The sequence below is a fragment of the Punica granatum genome, unplaced genomic scaffold (genome assembly GCF_007655135.1).
Source record: "Punica granatum isolate Tunisia-2019 unplaced genomic scaffold, ASM765513v2 Contig00460, whole genome shotgun sequence".
NCBI lineage: Eukaryota > Viridiplantae > Streptophyta > Magnoliopsida > Myrtales > Lythraceae > Punica > Punica granatum.
Window position 1 is genome coordinate 4,625 of NW_022204362.1, and position 22,129 is coordinate 26,753.

Below are 22,129 nucleotides of genomic sequence, written 5' to 3' on the forward strand. Positions count from 1 at the left end.
ACGGCCGTTAACGTTGGGAGGTTATCCGTCAGGGACTAGCATTTATTTGGACGGAAGGACCAATTAGTCCAAATGTTTGAAACGTTCGGACCAAATGGTACAGAGAATATCTTTTCGGGATGAGTTTGACTTGAGATGCATATTTCCGGAACGAAATAGTCAATTTTGTCTTTTTTTTTAAGAGAAAATCCTCTATTACAATATTTATTATTAAGGGAAAGTGGAGCAGCTCGGTTTCACACCGCGTCTCCCAGAAAATCAATAAGAGGAAAATCTCTTTGTAGTCTGATGTGGATCTCTCTCTTGGGTTGTTTCTCTCTCCGATTCAAACTTCACTGGGCAATGGTTGATCGTTTCTGGCCACCTAAACCGTGGGTGAGGTTGTGCCCGTGGCATTTGACGGCTCTAGGTGGATCTCTCCCTTGGCCTGTTTCTCTCTCCGATTCAAACTTCACTGAGCAAATGATGGTTTGATTCTTGCTACCAAAGCCTGGGTGAGGTTGTGCTACTGGTATTTGACGTCTCTGGTGGCCCAAAGACGACGAAGTGGCAAGCCAGAGGCCTGGGGTGATGGTTTGGGCGCAAAATAGTTGTGTGTGTGTTCCCATCAATTAATTAATTGAAGAAACGATGGAAACGGTGCTTCAAATAATTGGCAGTATTCGAAGTACGGAAGTTTACTGACTATTGGCAACATTTAACAAAGATTTGCAAAAGGGGCCGCTATTATATTTGTTTGGAAAGTGGAAGGGTACGATGGCAGTATTAATTTGAATTTTATGTGGAAGTTTATTTCGCCCAAGAGGTTTATGGAAAGTGGAAAGGTACGATGGCAAAATCGAAGTTAATACGCAAGTTTATTTTGTCCAAGAGGTACTATTAATTTTCACGAAAAGGCAAGTACGTATTTGATATAGGGGTATAATAGGAACTATGAAAGTTAATAAAGGCAAATAGAAGGGTAGAATGGGAAATAGCAAATGTGGAGAAACAAAAAATAAGCTCCACTCTTCCATATTTAGTATAGACAATAGATAGATATAACAATAAAATTAAAAACTAATTACTGGATAGTTAATTATCAATTCTCCCTTACTATATGTTTTATTATATAAATTATCGAGAATTTAATGTTGCGTTTGGTTTGTAAGTAACATTTTAAAATCAAATTTTGATTTTGAAAAAGAGTTGTATAAATGATTATGTATGTGGCCCACCATTTAACTTTACATGAGTTATTTTGTTTTGTTGTGAAAAAAAAGTAGTATAAATGGGACTCACCATTTGACTTTGTATGAATTATTTTTTTTATTGTGAGTAGAATTAAGTTAAAGTATGATTTTAAAATCATACTAACAAACCAAGCAAAGGAAGATTGTAAGGAAAATTGTAACTACAAAATCATTTTTCTGGAAATATAAGAAAAAATGTGAGATTGTTATATGTGGTAATATTGTGAATTACTGAAAAAGTAAGTAATGATATCATATTTAATTTATTTATGTGAGTTAACATGTGGGATCCAAAATGACGTTTTGAAAATATCATGTGTCACGGAGGGAAAGATTTTAGCACCCAAGGCTAAAAAGTTTTCACCATCATGCATTTTCTATAGGTCAAACTTTTCATCCGAACACTTTATAAGGGGTGGAAAAGTGAGATTTTCCTGGGAGAACTTTTCAGGCTACCTATGAGTAATTTACTTGGCTTAAAAGTAAGAGTGTTACATTGCATTTGACAATAAAATTAAGTTAGGTTTAATTTAATCAAGTTTGATTTTAAAAAATGAACAAAAAAGTAGTTGAAAAAAGTATTTGAGAGAATTTAAAGAAAAAATAAAAAGTAATGATTGTGTTGTTGAATTAAGGAAAAAATATTAAAATTAAGAAAAAAAATATTAAATAATTAAGAGAATTTATTATTAAAAAATTAATCGTAATAATAGATAAGAAAAAAATATGAGAGAGAATTTAAAAAAATAATAAAAATAATAATAATTGTGTTGTTTAATTGAACAAAAAGTAAAGTAAAATTAAATTAAATTAAATTTGATTTTGAAAATAAACATAGATTTCGATCGTATGTTGCCACCCTTTTAAAGCAAGTGCACAGTAACCTTCCTCGCCCATTCTCTCTCTCTTGAGCTACTTTTCCTGCCTCTAGTATTATATTTTTTTCTTTATTTTTTTAAATTATTCCCATATTTTCTTTTATTTTATATTTTTTACGTCGTGCAATTTCTATTTAGAGGTCCTATTTAATACCAATTGAAATTGAATATTCGAAAGCATATAGTCCGAATGCAGGCTGCTCATGTTATGAAGTACGAAATAAAATTCTATAAAATTCAACACGCGGTTCGCATAGGTAAAGCTCTAGTATATATAATGACCCTGTATAGTTATATGCAGAACAAGAGTAAGTAGGCAATTATTACCGAAAAAAGAGTAAATAGGTAACTTGGTCTCTAACCTTTTACGTTTTCAATCCGGTCCCGGACATATTTATTTACATCAATTTATTCAATTAGTTTTAAAATATGCATCATTAACATCCTCATTACATCTTTTAAGTCGCTTATGACATCAATTAGATCCAACATTTTTTCAAATTACAACCTCGAGTTTTAGCGACACATCAGATAGATCCATAATCACATATGTTAGGTCCTTAGTCACATTAGATGAGTCCCCCACCTTTGGAGTCATATCCTTGAGAAGATGGTGTGTAACTTCTATTAAGTTGGCGAGGGATCAAAGTGATGTAAATTAACAATTGATGGCTAGGGTTATATCATTTAAGTCCTTTACATGCGATTCTGGAAAAATCAAGAATAATTATCAATGCTATTACCCTGCTCGCCACCACTCTACGCCGCAGTGGAACTACCACCTCCAACGTGATCGAGATGTGTTCTTGGCTATACTCGCCGAAAAAACCAAATTGAGCCTCACAAGGGCCGAATATGGCCTGTTCGGGCCCGATATGGCTTGAGGGCTAGAGGAGCAGCTTGAGCCCTTTCGAGCAGCTCACAAAGCTCAAGAGCTAGGAAAGATTTGGCTTGAAGGCTAGAGGAGCAGCTTGAACCCTTCGAGCAGCTCGCAAAGCTCGAGAGCCAGGATTTGGGCTCGCGCTGGGGTGGTGAACCTAGGCAGGAGGCTCATCAAACCCGAGGTTGAGAGTCCATGGTTCACACAGAGAGAAAGCTCCCAACCTGAGCTCTCTCTTCTCTCTCTAAGAGTTAGGGGCTATAGACCCCTAGTTTGATAAGCCAAGGGCTCGCGAGCCCCCTTCCTGGGTTTGCCACCCCAACGCGAACCCAAATCCAAGCTCTCGAGCCCTGGGCGTGGCAGGAGCCTCTAGTTCGATGAAAAAAAACTCGTCTTATTTTCTTTTTATAGATTTAGTTTATAAATTTCTTTAAAATATTACTGTAATATATTTTATCGAATAAACAAGAATTCTATCAAACAAAATAAAATGTTAAGAAAGCCCCCATCTTAATCCTCTTAGCGAACATATATAACAAAGAAAGATAGCGGTGATGATGAATTTTCGTTTATCCAACGGTTATAATTGAGTCTTTTCTAATACGGTTGAATACAATCATTATATGTTTTCATCCTCTCTTTCCAAGCACGTACTTCCTGAAAATTAATTTCTAAAAAGAGCATTACAATTGACGTTGAAGGAAAACTGCCAAAAACCAATGAATAACCTATGTTATGTAGCTTATGACCACAATGATGAACATTGTTGAATTTTTTTCCAAAAACCAATGAATAACCTATATTATGTAGCTTATGACCACAATGATGTAACATTGTTGCATTATTTAGCATCGTCAGCACTAGAGTTAACAGAAGGACTTGGAGAGTCAAACTGAAGTGACAAAGGATGTAACTTATGTTGAAAAAGACTAAAGAAAACACTATCAATTTAGTCCCTGAAAGATTTCGTACCACCGCTTTAGTCCTGAAAGAATTTTGCCACATATTTAGTTCCTGAAATATCATTATGTCTATTGATTTGATCCACATGTTAAATGAGGCATGAAAAACTGACATGGACACGCACACGTATACAAAACGTCGTCAGAAATAATATAAAATAATTAAATGATATAGCTTTTATTGTTTTCATTTTTTAAAAATATAAAAAAGAGAGTAGGTTCAGGGGGGGCTTGTTTAAGGGCTTCCTCACCAGCGACTTCCTCTACCTAGGAGGTCGCTTGAGGCTTCAGCGACCTTCGACAACCTCTCAAGTGGGGGAGGTAGCCGGGGTCGAGCCCCAAGGTGAGCTCGCCCCACCCTCTCGTCTTCTCCTTTTCAAAGGAGAAGAACAGAAGGTGAAGGGAGCTCGCATGGGGACTCCTTGCAACCTCTTAGGTGGGGGAGGTCGTCTGGACTCCCAGGCCGGATCACCCCCTTTGCTTTTCTTCTTCGAAGGGAGAAGAATAGAGAGAGGGGGTATCTTGTCTGAGGGCTCTCCTCTCGGCGACCTCCTCCATTGACGAGGTCACCGAAGGCTTCGGGGGCCTCCGCCGACCTTACTAGTGGGGGAGGTCGCCATCGGGGAGCCTCCATGCGAGCTCCCTGTTGAAGAATTGTTTTGTATATATATATATGTATGTATGTATGTATTTTTATGTTTGGAAAACGAAAATGATCAAAACGACATTGTTTTGATTATTACATATTATTTTATACGGAGTTAAGTTCACGCGTGCGCTCTTGTCAATTTTTCGTTACCTCATTTAACGTGTGGATCAAACAGTAGACGAAATGATCTTTCAGGGACTAAATAGGTAACAAAATTCTTTCAGGGACTAAAGCGGTGGCTACGGAATCTTTCATGAACCAAATTGAAAGTGTTCTCAAGACTAAACCACTGTACACCTTGGAGCTACATAATGCATCATTGCAACTAAGGGACCCAACTGATCTGCTATGGACCAAATCAATGCAATTATGGCAAATGAATGGCCTAATTGATGTAACTAGGACCTTTTTATTGTAAAATAAAAAATACCTAGGACCAAATTGATGTTAAAAAAAAAGAGTCAAAGATCCAATTTATGCAACTTCAAAAGTCAGGAACCAAATTTTCTATGTACTCGCAAAACAAAGAAACCTCGCATCCTCAAAATTCACTGTAGAAGTTGAAATTAGCCACTGCCATCGGAATCTTTCCCGATCATGCACGACTATGATAACCGATTTGACAAGCCAACAACTACGGTCATGGAAGGACGTTGATTTCTTGTTAGGGACCTCTAAAATATATAGGAACTATCTGACATAGTAAGGAGTTCAATTGATATAATACTAAAATTGGTGAAAATATTGTCTATCAGATGACCAAATGACGAGAAAAGAAAAAAGAACAAAAGGAAAAGCCTATTTGCATTACTTTTGTTTATTATTTCTATCACGAAATGGATATTGTAATATTTACTGGAATCAGAAACAATTAATTAATATTTAATAATTATTCGTATTCTTTCAGGAAAACAACTAATAAGTGCCCATGCAGCTACATAATTATTCGAATAACATATATAAAGAATTCAAAAAAATCCTTTCTTTTTAATTCATTACATGGTATCGAGAAATAAAAAGAGAACAAAAATGTGACCCAACTTCCTGAAAAGCATTAAAATATCGTTCTGAAACATTAAGGAGATTTCCTTTTTATTATTTAAATGAATGCTCGACCCAAAACCATATGAAAAAAAAATTAATTCTGATTTTGACTTACTGGTTTCCTGAAGGGACTCATTAGGGGACGCAAGGAATGAATGATTCCGTATTGCAGGGGAACTGATTCTCCCGTACGAGGAAATCGATTTGATACAGATTCCGGTAAACCTAGTATCCGAAACCGGAATGCTTCATTTCCATTCCGATTCAAATGCCCTTATTTTTCATGAATTAGGGGGGCTCTAACTTCTGCATAATGCTCAGTACGACAGAGAGTAGAATGACCATGGCTATTCCATTTTGCCCCATTCCTTTCCCAGAATGCTCCGTCGACCGAACTAAAATCCGATGAATATGACCTGTCTAATATTATATAATAATGACTCTGTACAGTTAATATGCAGAACAAAGAGACCTTGCAATTGCATTTGCAACATTCGCTCTAGAAGTTGGAATTAGCCACTGCCATCGGAATCTTGCCTGATCGTTGACGATGACGAAACCCGAATTAACAAGTCGACAACTTCGGTCATGGAAGGACGTTTCTTGTTACACTCATTGGTGCAGAGAGTAGCAACCCTGAAGTACTCCTTCACCTGAGCCTCATACAACCCTTCCCGGGGTATAGCTGCATCAATCATCTCCATCTCCTTCTCTTTCGACAACATGCTCCTGGCCCATTCAATAAGGAGCACCTCCTTCGAGTCCTTGTCGTCGTGCATCCTGATCGGCAAATTGGGCTGCTGGCCCGTGGCGACCTCGAACATCAAGATCCCAAAGCTGTAGACGTCGGCCATGACCGTGGCCAAGGTGAGTCCCGCCTTGTACTCCGGGGGCATGTACCCCATCGTGCCGGCCACCTGGGTCGACACATGGGTGTGCGAGGGATCGATCCTGCGGGCCAGCCCGAAATCGGCGATGTGGGCCTCGAAGTTCCGGTCCAACAAGACATTGCTGGCCTTGATGTCTCGGTGGATGATGGGCTTAGGGAGGCCGTGTAGGTAGGCCAACCCACTGGCCACGCCTTGAATTATCTTGACCCTGGTGGCCCACGACAGCGGCACGAACTTCTCGAAGGCCTGGCTCGTCCACGTCGTGGCGCCGTCGCTCTCCATCGACGTGTCATGGAGCCACAGATCGAGGCTGCCCTTCTCGATGAACTCGTAGACGAGGACCCGGTCGGTGTTCGACACGCAGTAGCCGAGCAGCTTTACGATGTTCGGGTGCTGGAGCTTGCGGAGAGTCTCCATCTCGGCGCGGAACTCCCGGAAGCCTTGGAAGGCGTCGGGGGAGAGCTTCTTGACCGCGACGGTGACTCCGGAGGAGAGATGGGCCTTGTAGACCCACCCGAACCCGCCGTCCCCGACGATAAGATCGGGCGAGAATTGCTTCGTTGCCACCAAGAGATCGGCCATGGAGATCGGGTGGGAATCGTCAAAGGACGCGCTCTCATCGACGGTGATCGAGGACAGCTCGGTGGCCGCAGGGGCCTGCAGGCCGCGGGCGGCCGGATGATGAGGCCGGGTCTTGCGGCGGCTGAGGCAGAGGAGGAGGATGCAGATGAATATTAGGATCACGACGGAAAAGCTTGCAGTGGCTGCTACGACCGCCTGCAGGACACTACTCTTCATTAGATCCGTTAGAGAGTGACTAGAGAAAGAGAGAGGCCGAGGAGGAACGCGGAGGAAGGAGAAGAAGACGACGACGAGCCGCCATTAATGAGTTGGTTTGGAGGAGAAGAAGTCATCACGGGGGAGTGGGTACGGGTCTGGTCAACGGTTCATTCAATTATTTTTCGGGACCCGACTTTATCGACGCCTATGGCACGTCTCTCATACATTTTGATTTATCGCTCTCTTATTTTATGGTTTATTTTTATCTTAGTTCTGAAATTCGAAAATTTAATTTCACTCCGACTAATTCAATCGAATCCGATCGATCCACTAAGAAATAAAGCTCTCCCAACGTTATTTATTTTGTGAGACCGTGAAGAATCCTGGGCATATTGTTTGTAATTAATTTCTATTCGAATATAAACTTATAGCCGTCGCCCCAAAAAAAAATTCCCTTTTTTTATATTTTTAGCATGTTCCTCTCCTATTCGAATGTTCAATGGACATGATTAATTCAAGTTTGAAACTCAACTTCGAGAACTTATTAAAGAAAAGATGTATCAATCTATTTAAATTAACTCAAGTTAGCCATCCTATTTTATTTTACCCGTAAAAATATTTTCCTCTAAATTCCTTGCACATAAATAGAAATGCCATTTCTTGAGCATATTTTTATTAACCTTTTCAATTTTATTCTCGTTTATTGTAATTTGTGAAAATTATACAAAAATATTAATGTTTGATTAAAAGGAGAATTTACTGTTATTGTTAGTGGGTGGTTCATGCAGATTCTTTTCCTTTTCGGAGAAACTCCATCCCAAATACAAGGCTTACCTTATAAATAAAAGGGTAAATTCCCGGAAAAATATATATAAAATTTTCACTTTCAATATATATATATATATATATAAATGGAGTCGTCGTTGGGTGTGTTTGTTTTTTTAAAAATTTTTAACTCAACTCAGCTCAACTTCACTTATTTTCAATTCAACAATACAATAATTACTTATTTTTAATTTTTAATTTTTTTAATTATTCAATTCAATTTTTAATATTAAATTCTCTCAACTATTCATTATTTTTTCACACTTTTTCTCATAATTCAACAATACAATTATTACAAATCAATTAAAATCAAAACTCAACTCTAAATCCAAACACACTAACACACCCTTAATAACTTATCGAACAAAAAAAAACATGAGAAATAGAGACAGCCATTGATAGGACCGAGCGATCCCAAGCTCCGCCTTACGACTAGTGATCATGAGGCAAGACTCGGCCTCTGCAGGTCCTTCCAATCCATCGGTCCATCTCTTGGGAGAAAATAATATTCTTATACCTAATTTCTTTGTTTTTTTTTCCCAACTGAATTGATGTGGAAAAATTGAATTTTGTTCCAACTTTTACTAGACTAGCATTTCAATTAATTTGGTCTGAACAAATTATTTAATTTTGGAAAAGAAGAAGAACGAGAAAGGAGCACTCTTTCTCATTCGGAATTTTCTCGTTGGACCAACCAACCCAACTCAGAAGAAGAAAATACTTGAAAATGAGTCGGAAAGGACGAACATGTGATGGAGTGGATCAGGGGGCAGGAGGCCACGGCAGATGGGACCCACACGGCATGGCCTTTTTTATCAGTGACCCCACACGGCATTGCCTGTCTCTTCAAACTTCAACTCAGAATTTCTAATCCGAACACCCGCAAAAGCCCAAAAACGAAAAGGCCTAAGAGCAATTTTCACTACAAAAGTGATTGCCTGGTGCGTGGAAATAGCTCTCAATGACATCACTAAGTCCCAAGTTACAAATCCGACGTGTGAAGAATTTAACTTGATCTCCTGCGTTCGTTTGGATTCAGAATTAAAGTTATTTTGATTTTAATTATAAAAAAGGATAAATGAGATATGATTATAAATTTGACTTGGAAAACGTGTGTTTTTGTTGTGTAGTGTGTTGAGTTAAAGTTAAAATTAAAATTTTTGAATTGAAAAATATGTATTTTTATTGTGTAGTTTGTTGAGTTAAAGTTAAAAGTTAAAATTAATTGTCTTTGAATCCAAACGTGACTTTAATTCTCTTCATCCTCTCACGCTCTAATCATAGACCCAAGAAAATAACCTCGAGAATTTTCCGAGAAGATCTCACCGTTATCGTCTCGCCGTGATTTTTTAAACTCTCTCTCATCGGGCCCTAAACAGTCGGGGCTTTCATGGCACATAAACACCTTTTACGATGCGGACATTCATCTTCTAAGTCGGTTGAGGGGTTACAAGAAATTTTGAAATCTTTGAAAATAATGTTTCACCCAATTTCTTCCTCGTTCACCGGATTTTCGGATTTAATGCAAGGCATCCTAACATATTAATTGAAAATTATGTTTTCACACAAAATAAAAGACAGACCCGCAGCGAAGTGCACGGGTTGTTGGACTTAATTGGCAACAAATAAGTCCAACAAATCATGTACAACATAATAGTACAAAACAAAACCAAATATTAAAAGAAATGGTAAATTGTATTGGTGGTCTAAAAAGTTTTATAAATACTATGGTATAAAAAGTTTTTTTTTTGCTATTTGATGGTACAAAATGTTTCAAAGTTATTTCAGTATAGTACAAACCGTCATCTCGCCATCGACGCCTTACAAGACTGTAAATTTTACACCATCATGTAATTTACGTAAAATATTTTGTACTATTAAGTTACAATTTCAAAACATTTTGTACCATCATGTAACGTCCCACAAAAATCGATTTTGCACCATCAGCGTTGGCTTGACGGCGTCAATGGCGAAATGACGGTTTGTACTATACTGAAATAACTTTAAAACATTTTGTATCATCAAGTAGTAAAAAAAAATTTTGTACCATATTGAAACATTTGTAAAAAATTTTGAACCATCAGTGTAATTTACCATTAAAAAAATAATCTTCATCCAAATAAATGGTAATATCAAGTCACTAATCTAAAGATAGTATAGAATCAATTAAAATTATCAAGCGGAAAAGTGTAAAATAGAGCTATAGATTAATTGCAAACGTGGGTCGGGTCGAATCGCACTCCACTTTTGTTTCAGGCCCCATATTTTCCATCCAATTCTTTCAAGCCTAAAAATCAGCCGAGCAACATTTAAGATGACAAGGAAAAAGAAAAAAAATATATCTCTAGTTTTTCTTTGTTGTGCGGACCCGTTTTTGGGAAAGTTTTATGATTTAATCACCAAAAGTGGTGGCATGGTACACTTAAATATAATCTCTAGTTTATTGTCTAATAGATTCTCCATACTCTTTCCGCAAATATTTTCCTTTATTTTGAGAATTTTACTAGGTATATTTAGTATGCGATTTGTTTCTTGATTGTCTCATCTCATGGCTAAGGCATATTGTGATAACAAAATAAATTAAGGGTAATATTACAAAATTAATTTATATATAAGTGTGTTAGATGTACTTTTTATGGCTCACGCGTTATGAATGATATGTGCTAAACTATTAAGTTTTTCCTCTCAAGTGATTTTAAGCCAATAACACTGCAGGGATACTCATACTCCCCACTTGACATAGAATTCATATTTTATTTCATCCAATCAAATATGTAATCTTTACTGATACATAAAGTCGGTAGCTCTGGACCTGATCTCACTTTCACTTCTCCAAGATACTTGTAATGCATAAACTTCAATTACTACGAACCATTAAATTGAAGTTATTTTGATAATTAAATTGTAAATAACCACTCACGCACTAATTGTACAATCCCATTTAAGAAAAGAAAACCGCCTACTTTCAACCATTATTCTTTTTTTTTTTTAATTTCATGCACAAACTCATTCGAAAAGTACGTGAAACACGACGTGCACGTAGTACGAACTCTAGTGTTAAACACGCATCCGAAAATGAAAAATTAAAGTGAATGATTGCCATTTATTTTAAATATATATTTTCAATATACACCCTCGGGACACCCATTTTAAATATATATTAGCAATCATTAATTTATATAATCGTATTTTATCTCTAAATAAATGAATAAAATTTTTAAATATTAAAGACATCTAGAAGAAAAGAGCGAGAATTGAGTTCACTAACAGTTTGGTCTTCCAATTTTTCAATAGCCAGCACTTGACTATTTGAATTTTCAAAATCGAAAATTTGATCCTGAATTTTCAAAACCCATAACAAAATGGTCATTTTAACCATTTTTTTACCAACAGTTTGGTCCCTAAAAGGATCATTTTGTTATGATTTTTGAAAATTCAGGGACCAAATTTTTCATTTTGAAAATTCAGGTAGTCAAGTGCTAGCTATTGAAAAATTAGAGGATCAAAGTGTCAGTGGACTCCTAAAAAAAGAAAGAGAAAAGAGAAGGTTCATGTAATGTAAGCAAGTGAAAAATGATACGACAAATAAATCAATAAGAAAGGGAAGTATAAACTGAAAAGTTAGAAAGAGAACGAAGAGAACACAGAACAGAGGGCATTTGAATCGCAATTAAGGAGGCAATTGGAACTATTCAGCGAAAAAAGGAGGCAACTGGAAGTAGACGTACCAGTAATCCATGAAGGATAACGAAATAAAGAAGGGGACACATGTCAAACTGTCCTTGACATCGACCAATTTTAATGTATTGTGGGACGTGGAATGGGATGGGATGGGATGGGATTGTGATATCGGATGGGATTTTTGTATTATATTTGGAAGGGTAAATTATATATAAAAAAACTCAAATTTTGCTGAAAATCTCAATTTTTACCTTCTTTTTTTTTTGCAACAAAAACATTATTAATTTTCATGTTGTCTAAAAAATGACGTGTTGTCCAATTTTGTTACCGTTTCCGTTCATTTGATGACGTGAACTTAATGAATAAGGACCCACTTTTACAAGCATAAAAGCCACTCCTTGCACGCCACTTTATAAAAAAATTTAGAAAAAAATTACATAAAATTCAGAAAAGAATAAAAAAATACAAAGCAAATAGAGATTCTTTTTGAATAAAATTATGATTCTCAAAATTCTAAAAAATTTAAAATTCAAATAAAAATTAAGAAAATTCCAAGAAAAGGAAGAATTGAAAAGCGTTATTTCAAAATCAAAATTATAAAATATCAACAAAATTCAAAAAAAGCAAAAAAAATTAAAATATTCATAATATAAAAAATTTAAAAATAAAATAAATTTTGAAAATAAATAGGAAAAAATTAAACAAAGATTAAAAAATTTAAGAAAATTCAGGAAGAAAATTTTAAAAAAATAAATAAAATTACCCGAATATTAGGAAAATTTTAAATAGGAAATATATACGATTTTTGAATTGATAGAAAATTGATGCAACTTCCTCCAGAAAAACATTCACGAAAAGCTGCAAGCACACTAGGTTACTCAATAACCTCAACTTAGAAAATTCATCCTTGAGTTGGTTTATCCAGAAAAAATTCAGACAATTTTCTCCAATTTTGCCATATTTCTCAGCTCAATTTGAAGCTTCCTGTCAAGTGATTATTACAGAGCTCGAGCTGCTATAAGTACAATTATTGTTCAATACTCACATGAAATACCTCAAGGATGATTAGGTTCTTGATCAATCTGGTTTGTCTATAATTTTTCATGAATGTTGCTACTTTTTGGAGGAAGTATTATCAATTTCCTATCAATCAAGGAAATTTTTATATATTTTCAACATAATTTTTTTTCTAATATTCTATTTTCTTATTAGGTATCGATCTTTTTAATTTTTTCAGATTTTTCATTATTTTTTAATTTTTTTAAATGTTCGAATGTTCTTATAATTTACTTTATTTTTGGTGTTTCTGTATTTTGAATAATTTGTCTGGAAATGTTTGAAAATTTTCCTTAATATTGAAACTTTTTTCAGATATTTTAGAATTTTTTTTCAATTTTAAAAGATTCTAATTTTAGATATTTTTAATTTATTTCCTAATTTTTCGGAAATATTTTCTAAATTTTCTTTATCTTTTTAATTTTTTCTAGATTTTTATGAGGTGGCACGTTAGCAGTGATACCACATGTGCAGAAGTGGGTCCACATTAATGTTCATTAAGTCCACATTAGCAAATGGACAGAAAATGTCAATGGAATTGGACGGCAAGCCTTTTTCTGAGAAAAAAAAAAAACTAGTGATTATTATATTACAAAAGAAAATTTAGGCCAAAAGCGAGCATCGATACTTGGGATCTTTTTATGTAATTTACCCCATTTGGATTGACTTTAATTTTAATTACTGAAATTAAAAGAAGTTTTCGTTGTTTAATAAAGTAAGTGAATTTTTTTTGGGTGAATAAAAATAAGTGAGTTCCGTTTACTGGAAAAGGTATAAGCACTAAAAATTAAAGTTATTTAACATTCCTTGTACTTAACGGTAAATAACGTTTCTTATTTTGAATTTTGACCGGACTATTTTTATGTTATTGATTAAAATATGAATTTGTTCTTGATTATAACATAGTAAAACATAAAATTATTTTCAAAACCTGAGGAATTAAATTCTGGAAAACTGAAAAAAGAAGAAGAAATGAATGGACGAAGGCGAGGAGTGGTGATAAAGCTCAGGCGAGATCGCAATCCTAGATGGGAAAAAAAACCTCGCATTGGTGGTCATGGTCAACGTACTAGTCACCAACAAAGCTCAGGCGAGATCGCAATCCTAGATGGGAAAAAAATCTCGCATTGGTGGTAATGGCCAACGTACAAGTCACCAACGATCGATCAATATCACCTCTTATTTTTTATTATGAAGAAAGAGAGAGGTAGATCTGAACAATCGAGGCTTTGTTATCGGCAGCCATACCTGATGCGGTGGTGGTCGATGATGAGGCACCGCCCCTAACATATGTCTTTCTATTGTCTCTTCAACCTGTTTTTGAAAAGAACAGAGTAATAGGAAATTATCATCCATTGTGGCTTGTCTGTAGCCATCACAGTTTTGGCTAGGTAGTCAACTGTATGACAAGGTTGATCGGTAAATAAGAAGAAAAAAAAGTATAAAATGATGTAGACAAAGTATTTTTTTTTTACTTATAAAAAAAACAAAGAAAAAGAAAAACCACATAGAACAAGCAAATTCTCGAGCAATAATCTGCTCGTTTATTCTTGATCTATGAAGGCGATTTTTCCTTATATCCAAAGCCCACAAATTTTGCATATTCATTGTAACACTTATGGGCCTCTGATAGAAATTGGGACTCCATCTCAATATTTAGCTCCACCCAAGACTTGATCTTTTCCTCTTCTTTACTGGGGTCAGTGGCATCAGCAATAGCAACATAGTCTACAAGCATTTCATCCCCATCATAATCAACTTCATCAATTAATTTTTCCTCCACTTCTAAATCCATGGAGAAATTAAAAGATGAACGTGCATTCACCCCCCAAAAAAAAAATGAACGTGCAAGTAAAGAAATTATACAAAATACTTTTGTATACTCTTTACGTATTGTACGCGATTTTTGCCATAATAAATTATGCTTGAATTAGAAAATTAGTATTGTAAGTGAGTCAATTAGTATACAATTTTAGCTAAAAAATAAAATTAATTAAAGTCTATAAGGTCTTGGGTTCAAATTTTGTAAATGGAGAAAATCCTTGACTGAGAGAGTTTTATCATTTTGTGGGCTGATGAGTCTCGAATTGAATTAATAAAGGTCTCTTGGTTTTTGGATACCGAGATGCACAACGAAAAACGTAAAATTGATAATTAAACTATTAAAAGCTAATATGGTCCGCCTGAAATGGCAATCTTAGCTAATGTAGCACCTAAAAACTTGATAATTATATATACTAAACAAATGTAACCGCGCTATGCACGGGCAAAAAAAAAAAGAAAGAGAAATGATAAGGAAAAAATGGAAAATGAGAAGTGGACTGGTGAGAAAATTAGAGAGACAAAAAGTCGGAGGTAGAGAGAAAAGTGGTGAGTATACTTGAAAGTTATTTGGTGAAATTACTAAATTAATTAAAATATAGTGGTTATAATTAATTAGATATATTATGAGTCTTTTGAAAAATAAAAAGCGGCACTAAAAGGGAAGTTTTGGCATTATATAATAATATAGATATATCAAAGAGAATAAATCAAGAGATTGTGGTGCGTAGATCATCTACAATGGTAGACACTTACTTAAGTGTCATTTGGGGCCCACTCGACTTCTCGTAGGTGCCTCATTACTCGAAGAGGTATCGGCACCCGAAGAGGCACTTCCAACTCTAGCAGTGGCCACACATTGAGGGCCCCACAATTTTTATTTAAAAAAAAAAGAAGTTAGTGGGTTGTCTATTGCCTAACACGGGGCTGGCAAAGGGCCCCACAGTGGGTAAAAGAGCCACTAAACGACTCTTTTGCCCTTTTTAAAATATATAAATAATAGTCAATAAGCAATAGGCCATGTAGGCCCAAGGGCCACGCCCCCTTTCGTGATTGGTTCGACATCGGGAGGGTTGGTGCAGGCGCAGAGGCATCACGCCTCCACCTGATGCCTCCTCCAATGGGGGGAATGCCGGGGTAGGGGCTAATGCAAGTGCCATGTGTGTGAAGACATGGGGCATGGCACTTGCACTGGAGATACTCTTATGGGAAGAGAGCATGTCACTAAATACATTAGTTTTCCTGACAAATTGATTTTTTTATTCATTTTATATGTGGCACTAATGGCCTTAGCGACGACCATCACCCCCATCTGGTTGGTCACCGAAGGTTTCAGTGCTTGTAGGTGACCTCGCCGAGGTGGTTGGTGGCTACTACCTATGCCGCAACCCCCCGAATCCAAAAGTCTAATGGTCTGGTCAACCACCACCACCTCCCTTGGCAGGGTCGTAGGCATACTCTGCACAGTTGCTAATAGAGTTAGTGCTTAACTAGCAATTTCACTTAATTTGGAGGGGAAAAAATTGAATGTTTGGTAATTTACATAATATTTGGTAATGAAATTAATTTTAATTTAATTTGATTTAGTTTTATTTGAGGAGATGAAGACAAAAGTAGTTAAGAAAAGTATGTGAGAGAATTTGAACAAAATGATAAAAAAGAAGTAATGATTGTTGTTGTTGAATTGAGAAAATAATATTGAATAGTTGAGATAATTTAATATTGAAAAATTAATTTAAATTATGAAAAATTCTAGTATGACTTGATGTCACACTTTACCTATTTGGTACTTTAGTTCAAACATTTAGTGCTTTAATTTAAGTGTTTAGTATTTTTTACTATTTGTAGTGGACTACAGAAAGTACTAAATACTTGAAATTAAATACTAAACACTTGAATTGAAAGTAATAAATATGTTACCATGACATCATGTCATGTTAGATAAACTCTTAAATAATATCTATTATAAAAGTCTGGAGCTCATTAATGTGTTTCTCTACATTGCAAAATTCATATTTTACCATTTCATGTATGTAGACACTTTTAAAATTTTAATTTTGTTGATTCAATGTACGTGGTCATATTCCTAATTCACTACTCCATTCACTAATTCAATGTACAAAGCAATTTTTTATTTTAATATAACATGTCCAAAGAAAAAATAGCGCCTCATAAAAATTCAACAATATATTTCTAATTCATTAAAGTATTTTCGCACTTACAGATACCAATTGTGCTACTTAAATCACAATAAAATCGTAGTGCTTCCCCAATTCAAAAAGAGACGCTACATATGTAGATATATACCTCTCAATCACTATTTCTTAATAATAAAAATTACTCAATTATACCTAATAATAAATACAATCACATTATAAAAAGGTGTTGGAGAATCATATATGTTCAAATTTCTACATCAACTCCTTTTACCATGTGGTTCTTTTGGTCATCTACTTGTTTTCTACTCCGCATGTACTTTCCAAAAAATACTCTTCAAACTTTCAAAAGCGTGCATCTATATCCCTCCTTCTATATTTCTATTATATTCTTCCAAAATATAATTGCAAGTACTTTTGTGCCTATATTATGCCATTTACACCAATAGCGTCATTCCAAAAACATATTTTCATAAATATATCCTCTATTCATGTATAATAATAAAATAAAAACTATAATAGTTTATAGGGAAAAGTACAAAAACTCCCCTTACAGTTTGGAACCGGGACAAATTGCATCATGTGTTTTCGTTAGGGACGATTAATCCCCCTGTGGTTTACTCTGGTAGACATAGGGGGTAACGGCGTTAATTTTTTTCTATTTTCAGTCCTCAATCTTTAACCTTTTAATCATTTTGGTTCTAAATCTTTTTTCTTTTACCATTCATACCCTGAACTTTTCCATTTTGTTTCATTTTAGTCATACAAAGAAAATCGAAAAGGAATGAGGGGTTGGGGCCGCCAATCGGCGACCTCAACCCCTCCACCGAGGTAGCTGGTACCCACGAAGGACGCTGATGACCTCCATGGAGGGGTCGGGATCGGCGATACCCATGGAAGATGCCGGCGACCTCTGTGGAGGGGTTGGGACCGCCAATCGGCGACCTTGACCCCTCCATCGGGGTCACCGGCGTCCTCCGTGGGTGTCGGCGACCTCGGTGAAGGGGTCGGGGTCGTCGATTGGCAGCCCTAACCCCTCCTTTCCTTTCGATTTTCTTTGTACGACTAAAATGAAACAAAATGAAAATTTTAGGATATGGATGATAAAAGAAAAAGATTTAGAACCAAAATAATTAAAATATTAAAGATTGAGGACTGAAAATGAAAAAAAAATTACTGTCGTAACCCCATATGTCTAACAAAGTACATCATATGGAGGCTAATTGTCCCTAATAAAAACACATGGTGCAATTTGTCCCGACCCAAACCATAAGGAATATTTTTGTACTTTTCCTTAGTTTATAATTTATAACATCTATAAAAGTATAAATCTTTGAAAGTGTTTCACGATTTTTACTTTCTAAAAATACCATTTCAACTTTGAAAGATATGTATCTATATCACTCTATATTTCTATTCAATTATAATTTTTTAACATATAACTGCACGTACTTTTTCATGTAAATTATATCCTATGCACTAATCATTAGTTTTTAAATGCATTTTTCATTAGTAATATAATGTACCTCTACATATATATATATATTAACCAATTATAAAAGTATGAAGTTTCTTTTTATTATTATTCATTTTACCCCTTTTATTTGTCTGTTCCCAGTTTTATAATTCCTAATCAGATTCTTTTATCAAATTGGTGTTTGTCTTTTCATGAAAAGTTGTCTCTTGCTCAAATAAACCTCATCACGCCCTTCCACTTTCTAACAAAAGTTAATGGTGCCCTTCAGAGAAACTCACTTAAATGTCATCAATTCTTGAAGTAATGGTACGACTCCATTCCATTCAAAATAATAATTGAATTGCTCTCAGTATCCCTAAAGATACAATGATAAATTTTGTTATGTCTTGCGACATTTACAGAAAAGTATCTTTCATTCAAATAGGGACGATTGTATGGTGAGTAATTTAAGTAACTTTTTTCCAACGTTTTATAGATTAGATAACTCTTTGTTTGAGAGAGAAACATTTTCCTTAAAAAGAGATTGTCTAAGAGAGAAGATCAAAATTCAATGAGGACGTGCAACAACAATCGAAGATTAATTTTCCACAAGTATGTGCCTAGTCTTGCTTCTATATTTTCAAAAGGTTTTGTTTTTCATCTAAAATGTTTATAGAGAGATATAATGGTGTGACACAGTACATCGAAAACTTGTTGGGTTCAAATCAATACACAAAATCGTCCATTTTCCATTCCTCTCTACATCATCTCTTTTTCTTTCTTTTGGCCATGCTACTATTGCCGACATAATGCTTATCGCACCCCACCCACTACCACCTCAATATTGTTAAGATCACTATTTCACCATCTCATTGTGTCGGTTTGATATCTCATCACCGAGGGTTTTGTTGCCGTGATCTGGGGCTAATCGCTGATATGACGGTGTAGATGGGTTGGCAAGAGATTAAGTAGGGCAGGGGTAATCGGCGCCAAGCCAACAGCCTCGATCATGGATGGAGGGTGTCATGAAGAAGAAAGCTGGGAAAGGGGAGAGGAGAGATAATGATTTTATATTTTGCAGCACAATTTCTTCCCAATAGATGCTAATGCGACTGAATTTGATTGGTGCCTACGAAAGGTCCGTTTTAGGGAGCGAGAACTGATATTTAACAGTGTGGGAGCGGAAGAAGCCTTGCTGCCTAGAATTGTGATTATCATAGGTTGGGGGACGTGATAAAAGGTGAATACACACATGCAATTATACCTATGTATGCCTTTTGAAGTCAACAGATAAATAGATTGATGTATTTTAAGTTTTTTGATGAACTACTTTTCCAATATCTTTAGTGAGGCGATTTATTTTTTTTTAGAGTAAAATGTGGTTTGCACCCCCACCTTTAAGCATGTTGGCAAATTGCCTCCTGACCTTTAAAATTTTGGACTATGCCACCTAACCTATTTCAAAAAGGGCAAAGTGCATCGCAGGTACTTTTCCAATCACTTCTTCCGGTCAAACATTAATTTATTATCAATTTATTTTTTTCAGTTTTTAAAATATAATTTGAAATTTTAAAATTTGAAATTAAAGGAAGAAACCCCAATTCCTAAACGGAAAAGAGAGCTTCTATTTCTAAATCTCTCTCTAATACAAACGCAACCATCCACGAACAGGACAGTGCTTACACTCTCACCCACGAGCTCAATACGAAAATTGCAGGCATTTGATTTGTTATAGAGGATCAAAAGCTTATGCACAAATTTCATTTCCTTATAACTTAATGAAGCTGAAGCATGCAGACGCAATCTGCTACGTGAGGACAACCAAACAAAGTAGCTGTCACTGTGGGTTTTGGTTAATCGGTCAATTGAATTAAGGATGAATCTGAAAAAGCTGAATTGTAACGAGAAACATAGGTTGAATGGAATCACATTTATGTGAAAAACGGAGAAGAGCAAGGATGTTATATACGAGAGATTTGGGATGAGAGGGGAGAGGTGGGGGCTAGCTGCCCGACTACCTGGCAAACTGGCGGCGGGTCTCTCTCTCTCTTACGTTCTTTTGTTTCTTTTTATTTAATTTTTGAAATTATTTTAAAAATTTTGAAATTGAAATTAATGATAAATTAATTTTTGGCCAGAAAAAGTGGTTGAAAAAGTAATTCGAGATGCACTTTACTTCCTTTTAAATAGGTCAGGAGGCATATTGTAAAATTTTAAAGGTTCAGGGGGCACTTTACTACTAAGCTCAATGGTGGGGGTGCAAACTGCATTTTACTCTTTTTTTTTATATCAATTTCAAGGAGTTTTCAGTGAAAAAATTCGATGAGTTTTTATTTCCATATATTTTAAACTTTTCCATATCATAACTTTTTTAACTCAATTTTTCTTTGTTTCTTCATTACTTAGAAATGGTCTGCTATATCTTATCCTTATTTGTCAATTGGGCACTCTTTTATCAGTTGTAAAATTAAACTTTAAAATCCAACGAGAGCTTACCCATCTTTGGAGTATAAACTATTGCATTTTTAGTAGATTCAATTAGTGATAATTAGTTAACTGCATATTTTCATTTCTGAATAGTCCATTTCGCTGATAGAAGGGCGAAATAATAGGTTTCGCTGAAGAATGCTTTTTCTCTTTTATTTCGATTTACACCATTTGATCTTCAGAAGTTTAACGGGTTCCGACAAATCTAGGTTCGAGCCTAGGTGATCTTCAAATACATTAGTTGAATAGATGTATATGCTTTCATTATATAAAGCTTGTTATGGGTAATGAATGGACATTTCGTCGTGAGTAGAATGATTTCAAAATTTATATTTTGCTATGGTCTAAATAAGTGGACAAACGTAAGTAAGCTATATACCAAGATGATTATGATGGGGTGATATAGATGGGGAGTCATTGTAACCAAACTTTCAACATTTTTGATGGATTATTATTCACAGAAATTTAATCTAAAATGAGTTCAAGAGTTTTCAACGAAATATTCATCAGAATTTCATCAAGTAACATGTCAAAATATTTTATAAATAGAATATTGCTTAAATAACTTACCAATGAAGATTTCGTCGGAAATAGGTTGGAAAGTTCTCTCTAAAGCACTTTTAAAAATGAAAATATTTGTTGGTAAAATTTCATTGGAAAAATTAAACAAAAATAGAGCTCATGGATTTGTATTTTTCTTATAGAAAATTAATTTATTGGAAAAAGGTGGCTTATCATCAGGTTATTTGGTATAGGACTACCGTTTGGTCTAATTCATTTCATTTTAATTTTTTTAAAATATGATTTCTAACAAAATTTAAATTTTATTTGACCTCACAAAATATCCAAATTAAGAGAACTAGATATTTCGCATAAAAAGAGTAGAATTTTTTTTTCTCATTTAGGAATTTTTGATGAAAATTTTATGTTTGAAAAATAATTATCAAAAAGATTTTCAAGAGAAAAGAAATGGGATATCTAACTGAATATCTATAAAAAAATAGAGGAAATCCACGAAGAAAAAGAGACTACACTAACTACAAAAATAAGGTCAAATAATTCCTTATGAATTCATATAAATTATTAATTATAATCACACATAATAATAGTTATTTCATTAGTATATCATACTACGCGTGCAACGCACACGCTTGCCTACTAGTACAAGAAAAAACAAGAGAGAGAATTTAAAGAAAAATAAAAAAAGTAATGATTGTATTGTTGAATTAAAAGGAAAATAAAGTTAACTTAAATAAAATTTAATTTTGTTGTTACTTAACATTAGAACATAGTCTGATATTTACCAGAAAACCAAAAATAAAAAAGAACATA

General features: G+C 34.9%; 1 protein-coding gene across 1 annotated transcript; it reads right to left on the reverse strand.

Moving 5' to 3' along the window:
* Positions 1-5,653: 5,653 nt before the first annotated feature.
* Positions 5,654-7,507, reverse strand: LOC116190473 (phytosulfokine receptor 2-like). The gene has a single exon (XM_031520161.1). It carries the CDS (start codon positions 7,331-7,333, stop codon positions 6,158-6,160), a length of 1,176 nt encoding a protein of 391 aa, XP_031376021.1. The 5' UTR covers positions 7,334-7,507; the 3' UTR covers positions 5,654-6,157.
* Between the last annotated feature and the right edge of the window lie 14,622 nt (positions 7,508-22,129).

What these genes read in the sequence shown, in the direction of transcription:
- LOC116190473 (XM_031520161.1), bottom strand. Translation starts at nt 7,333, where the DNA reads ATGAAGAGTAGTGTCCTGCAGGCGGTCGTAGCAGCCACTGCAAGCTTT.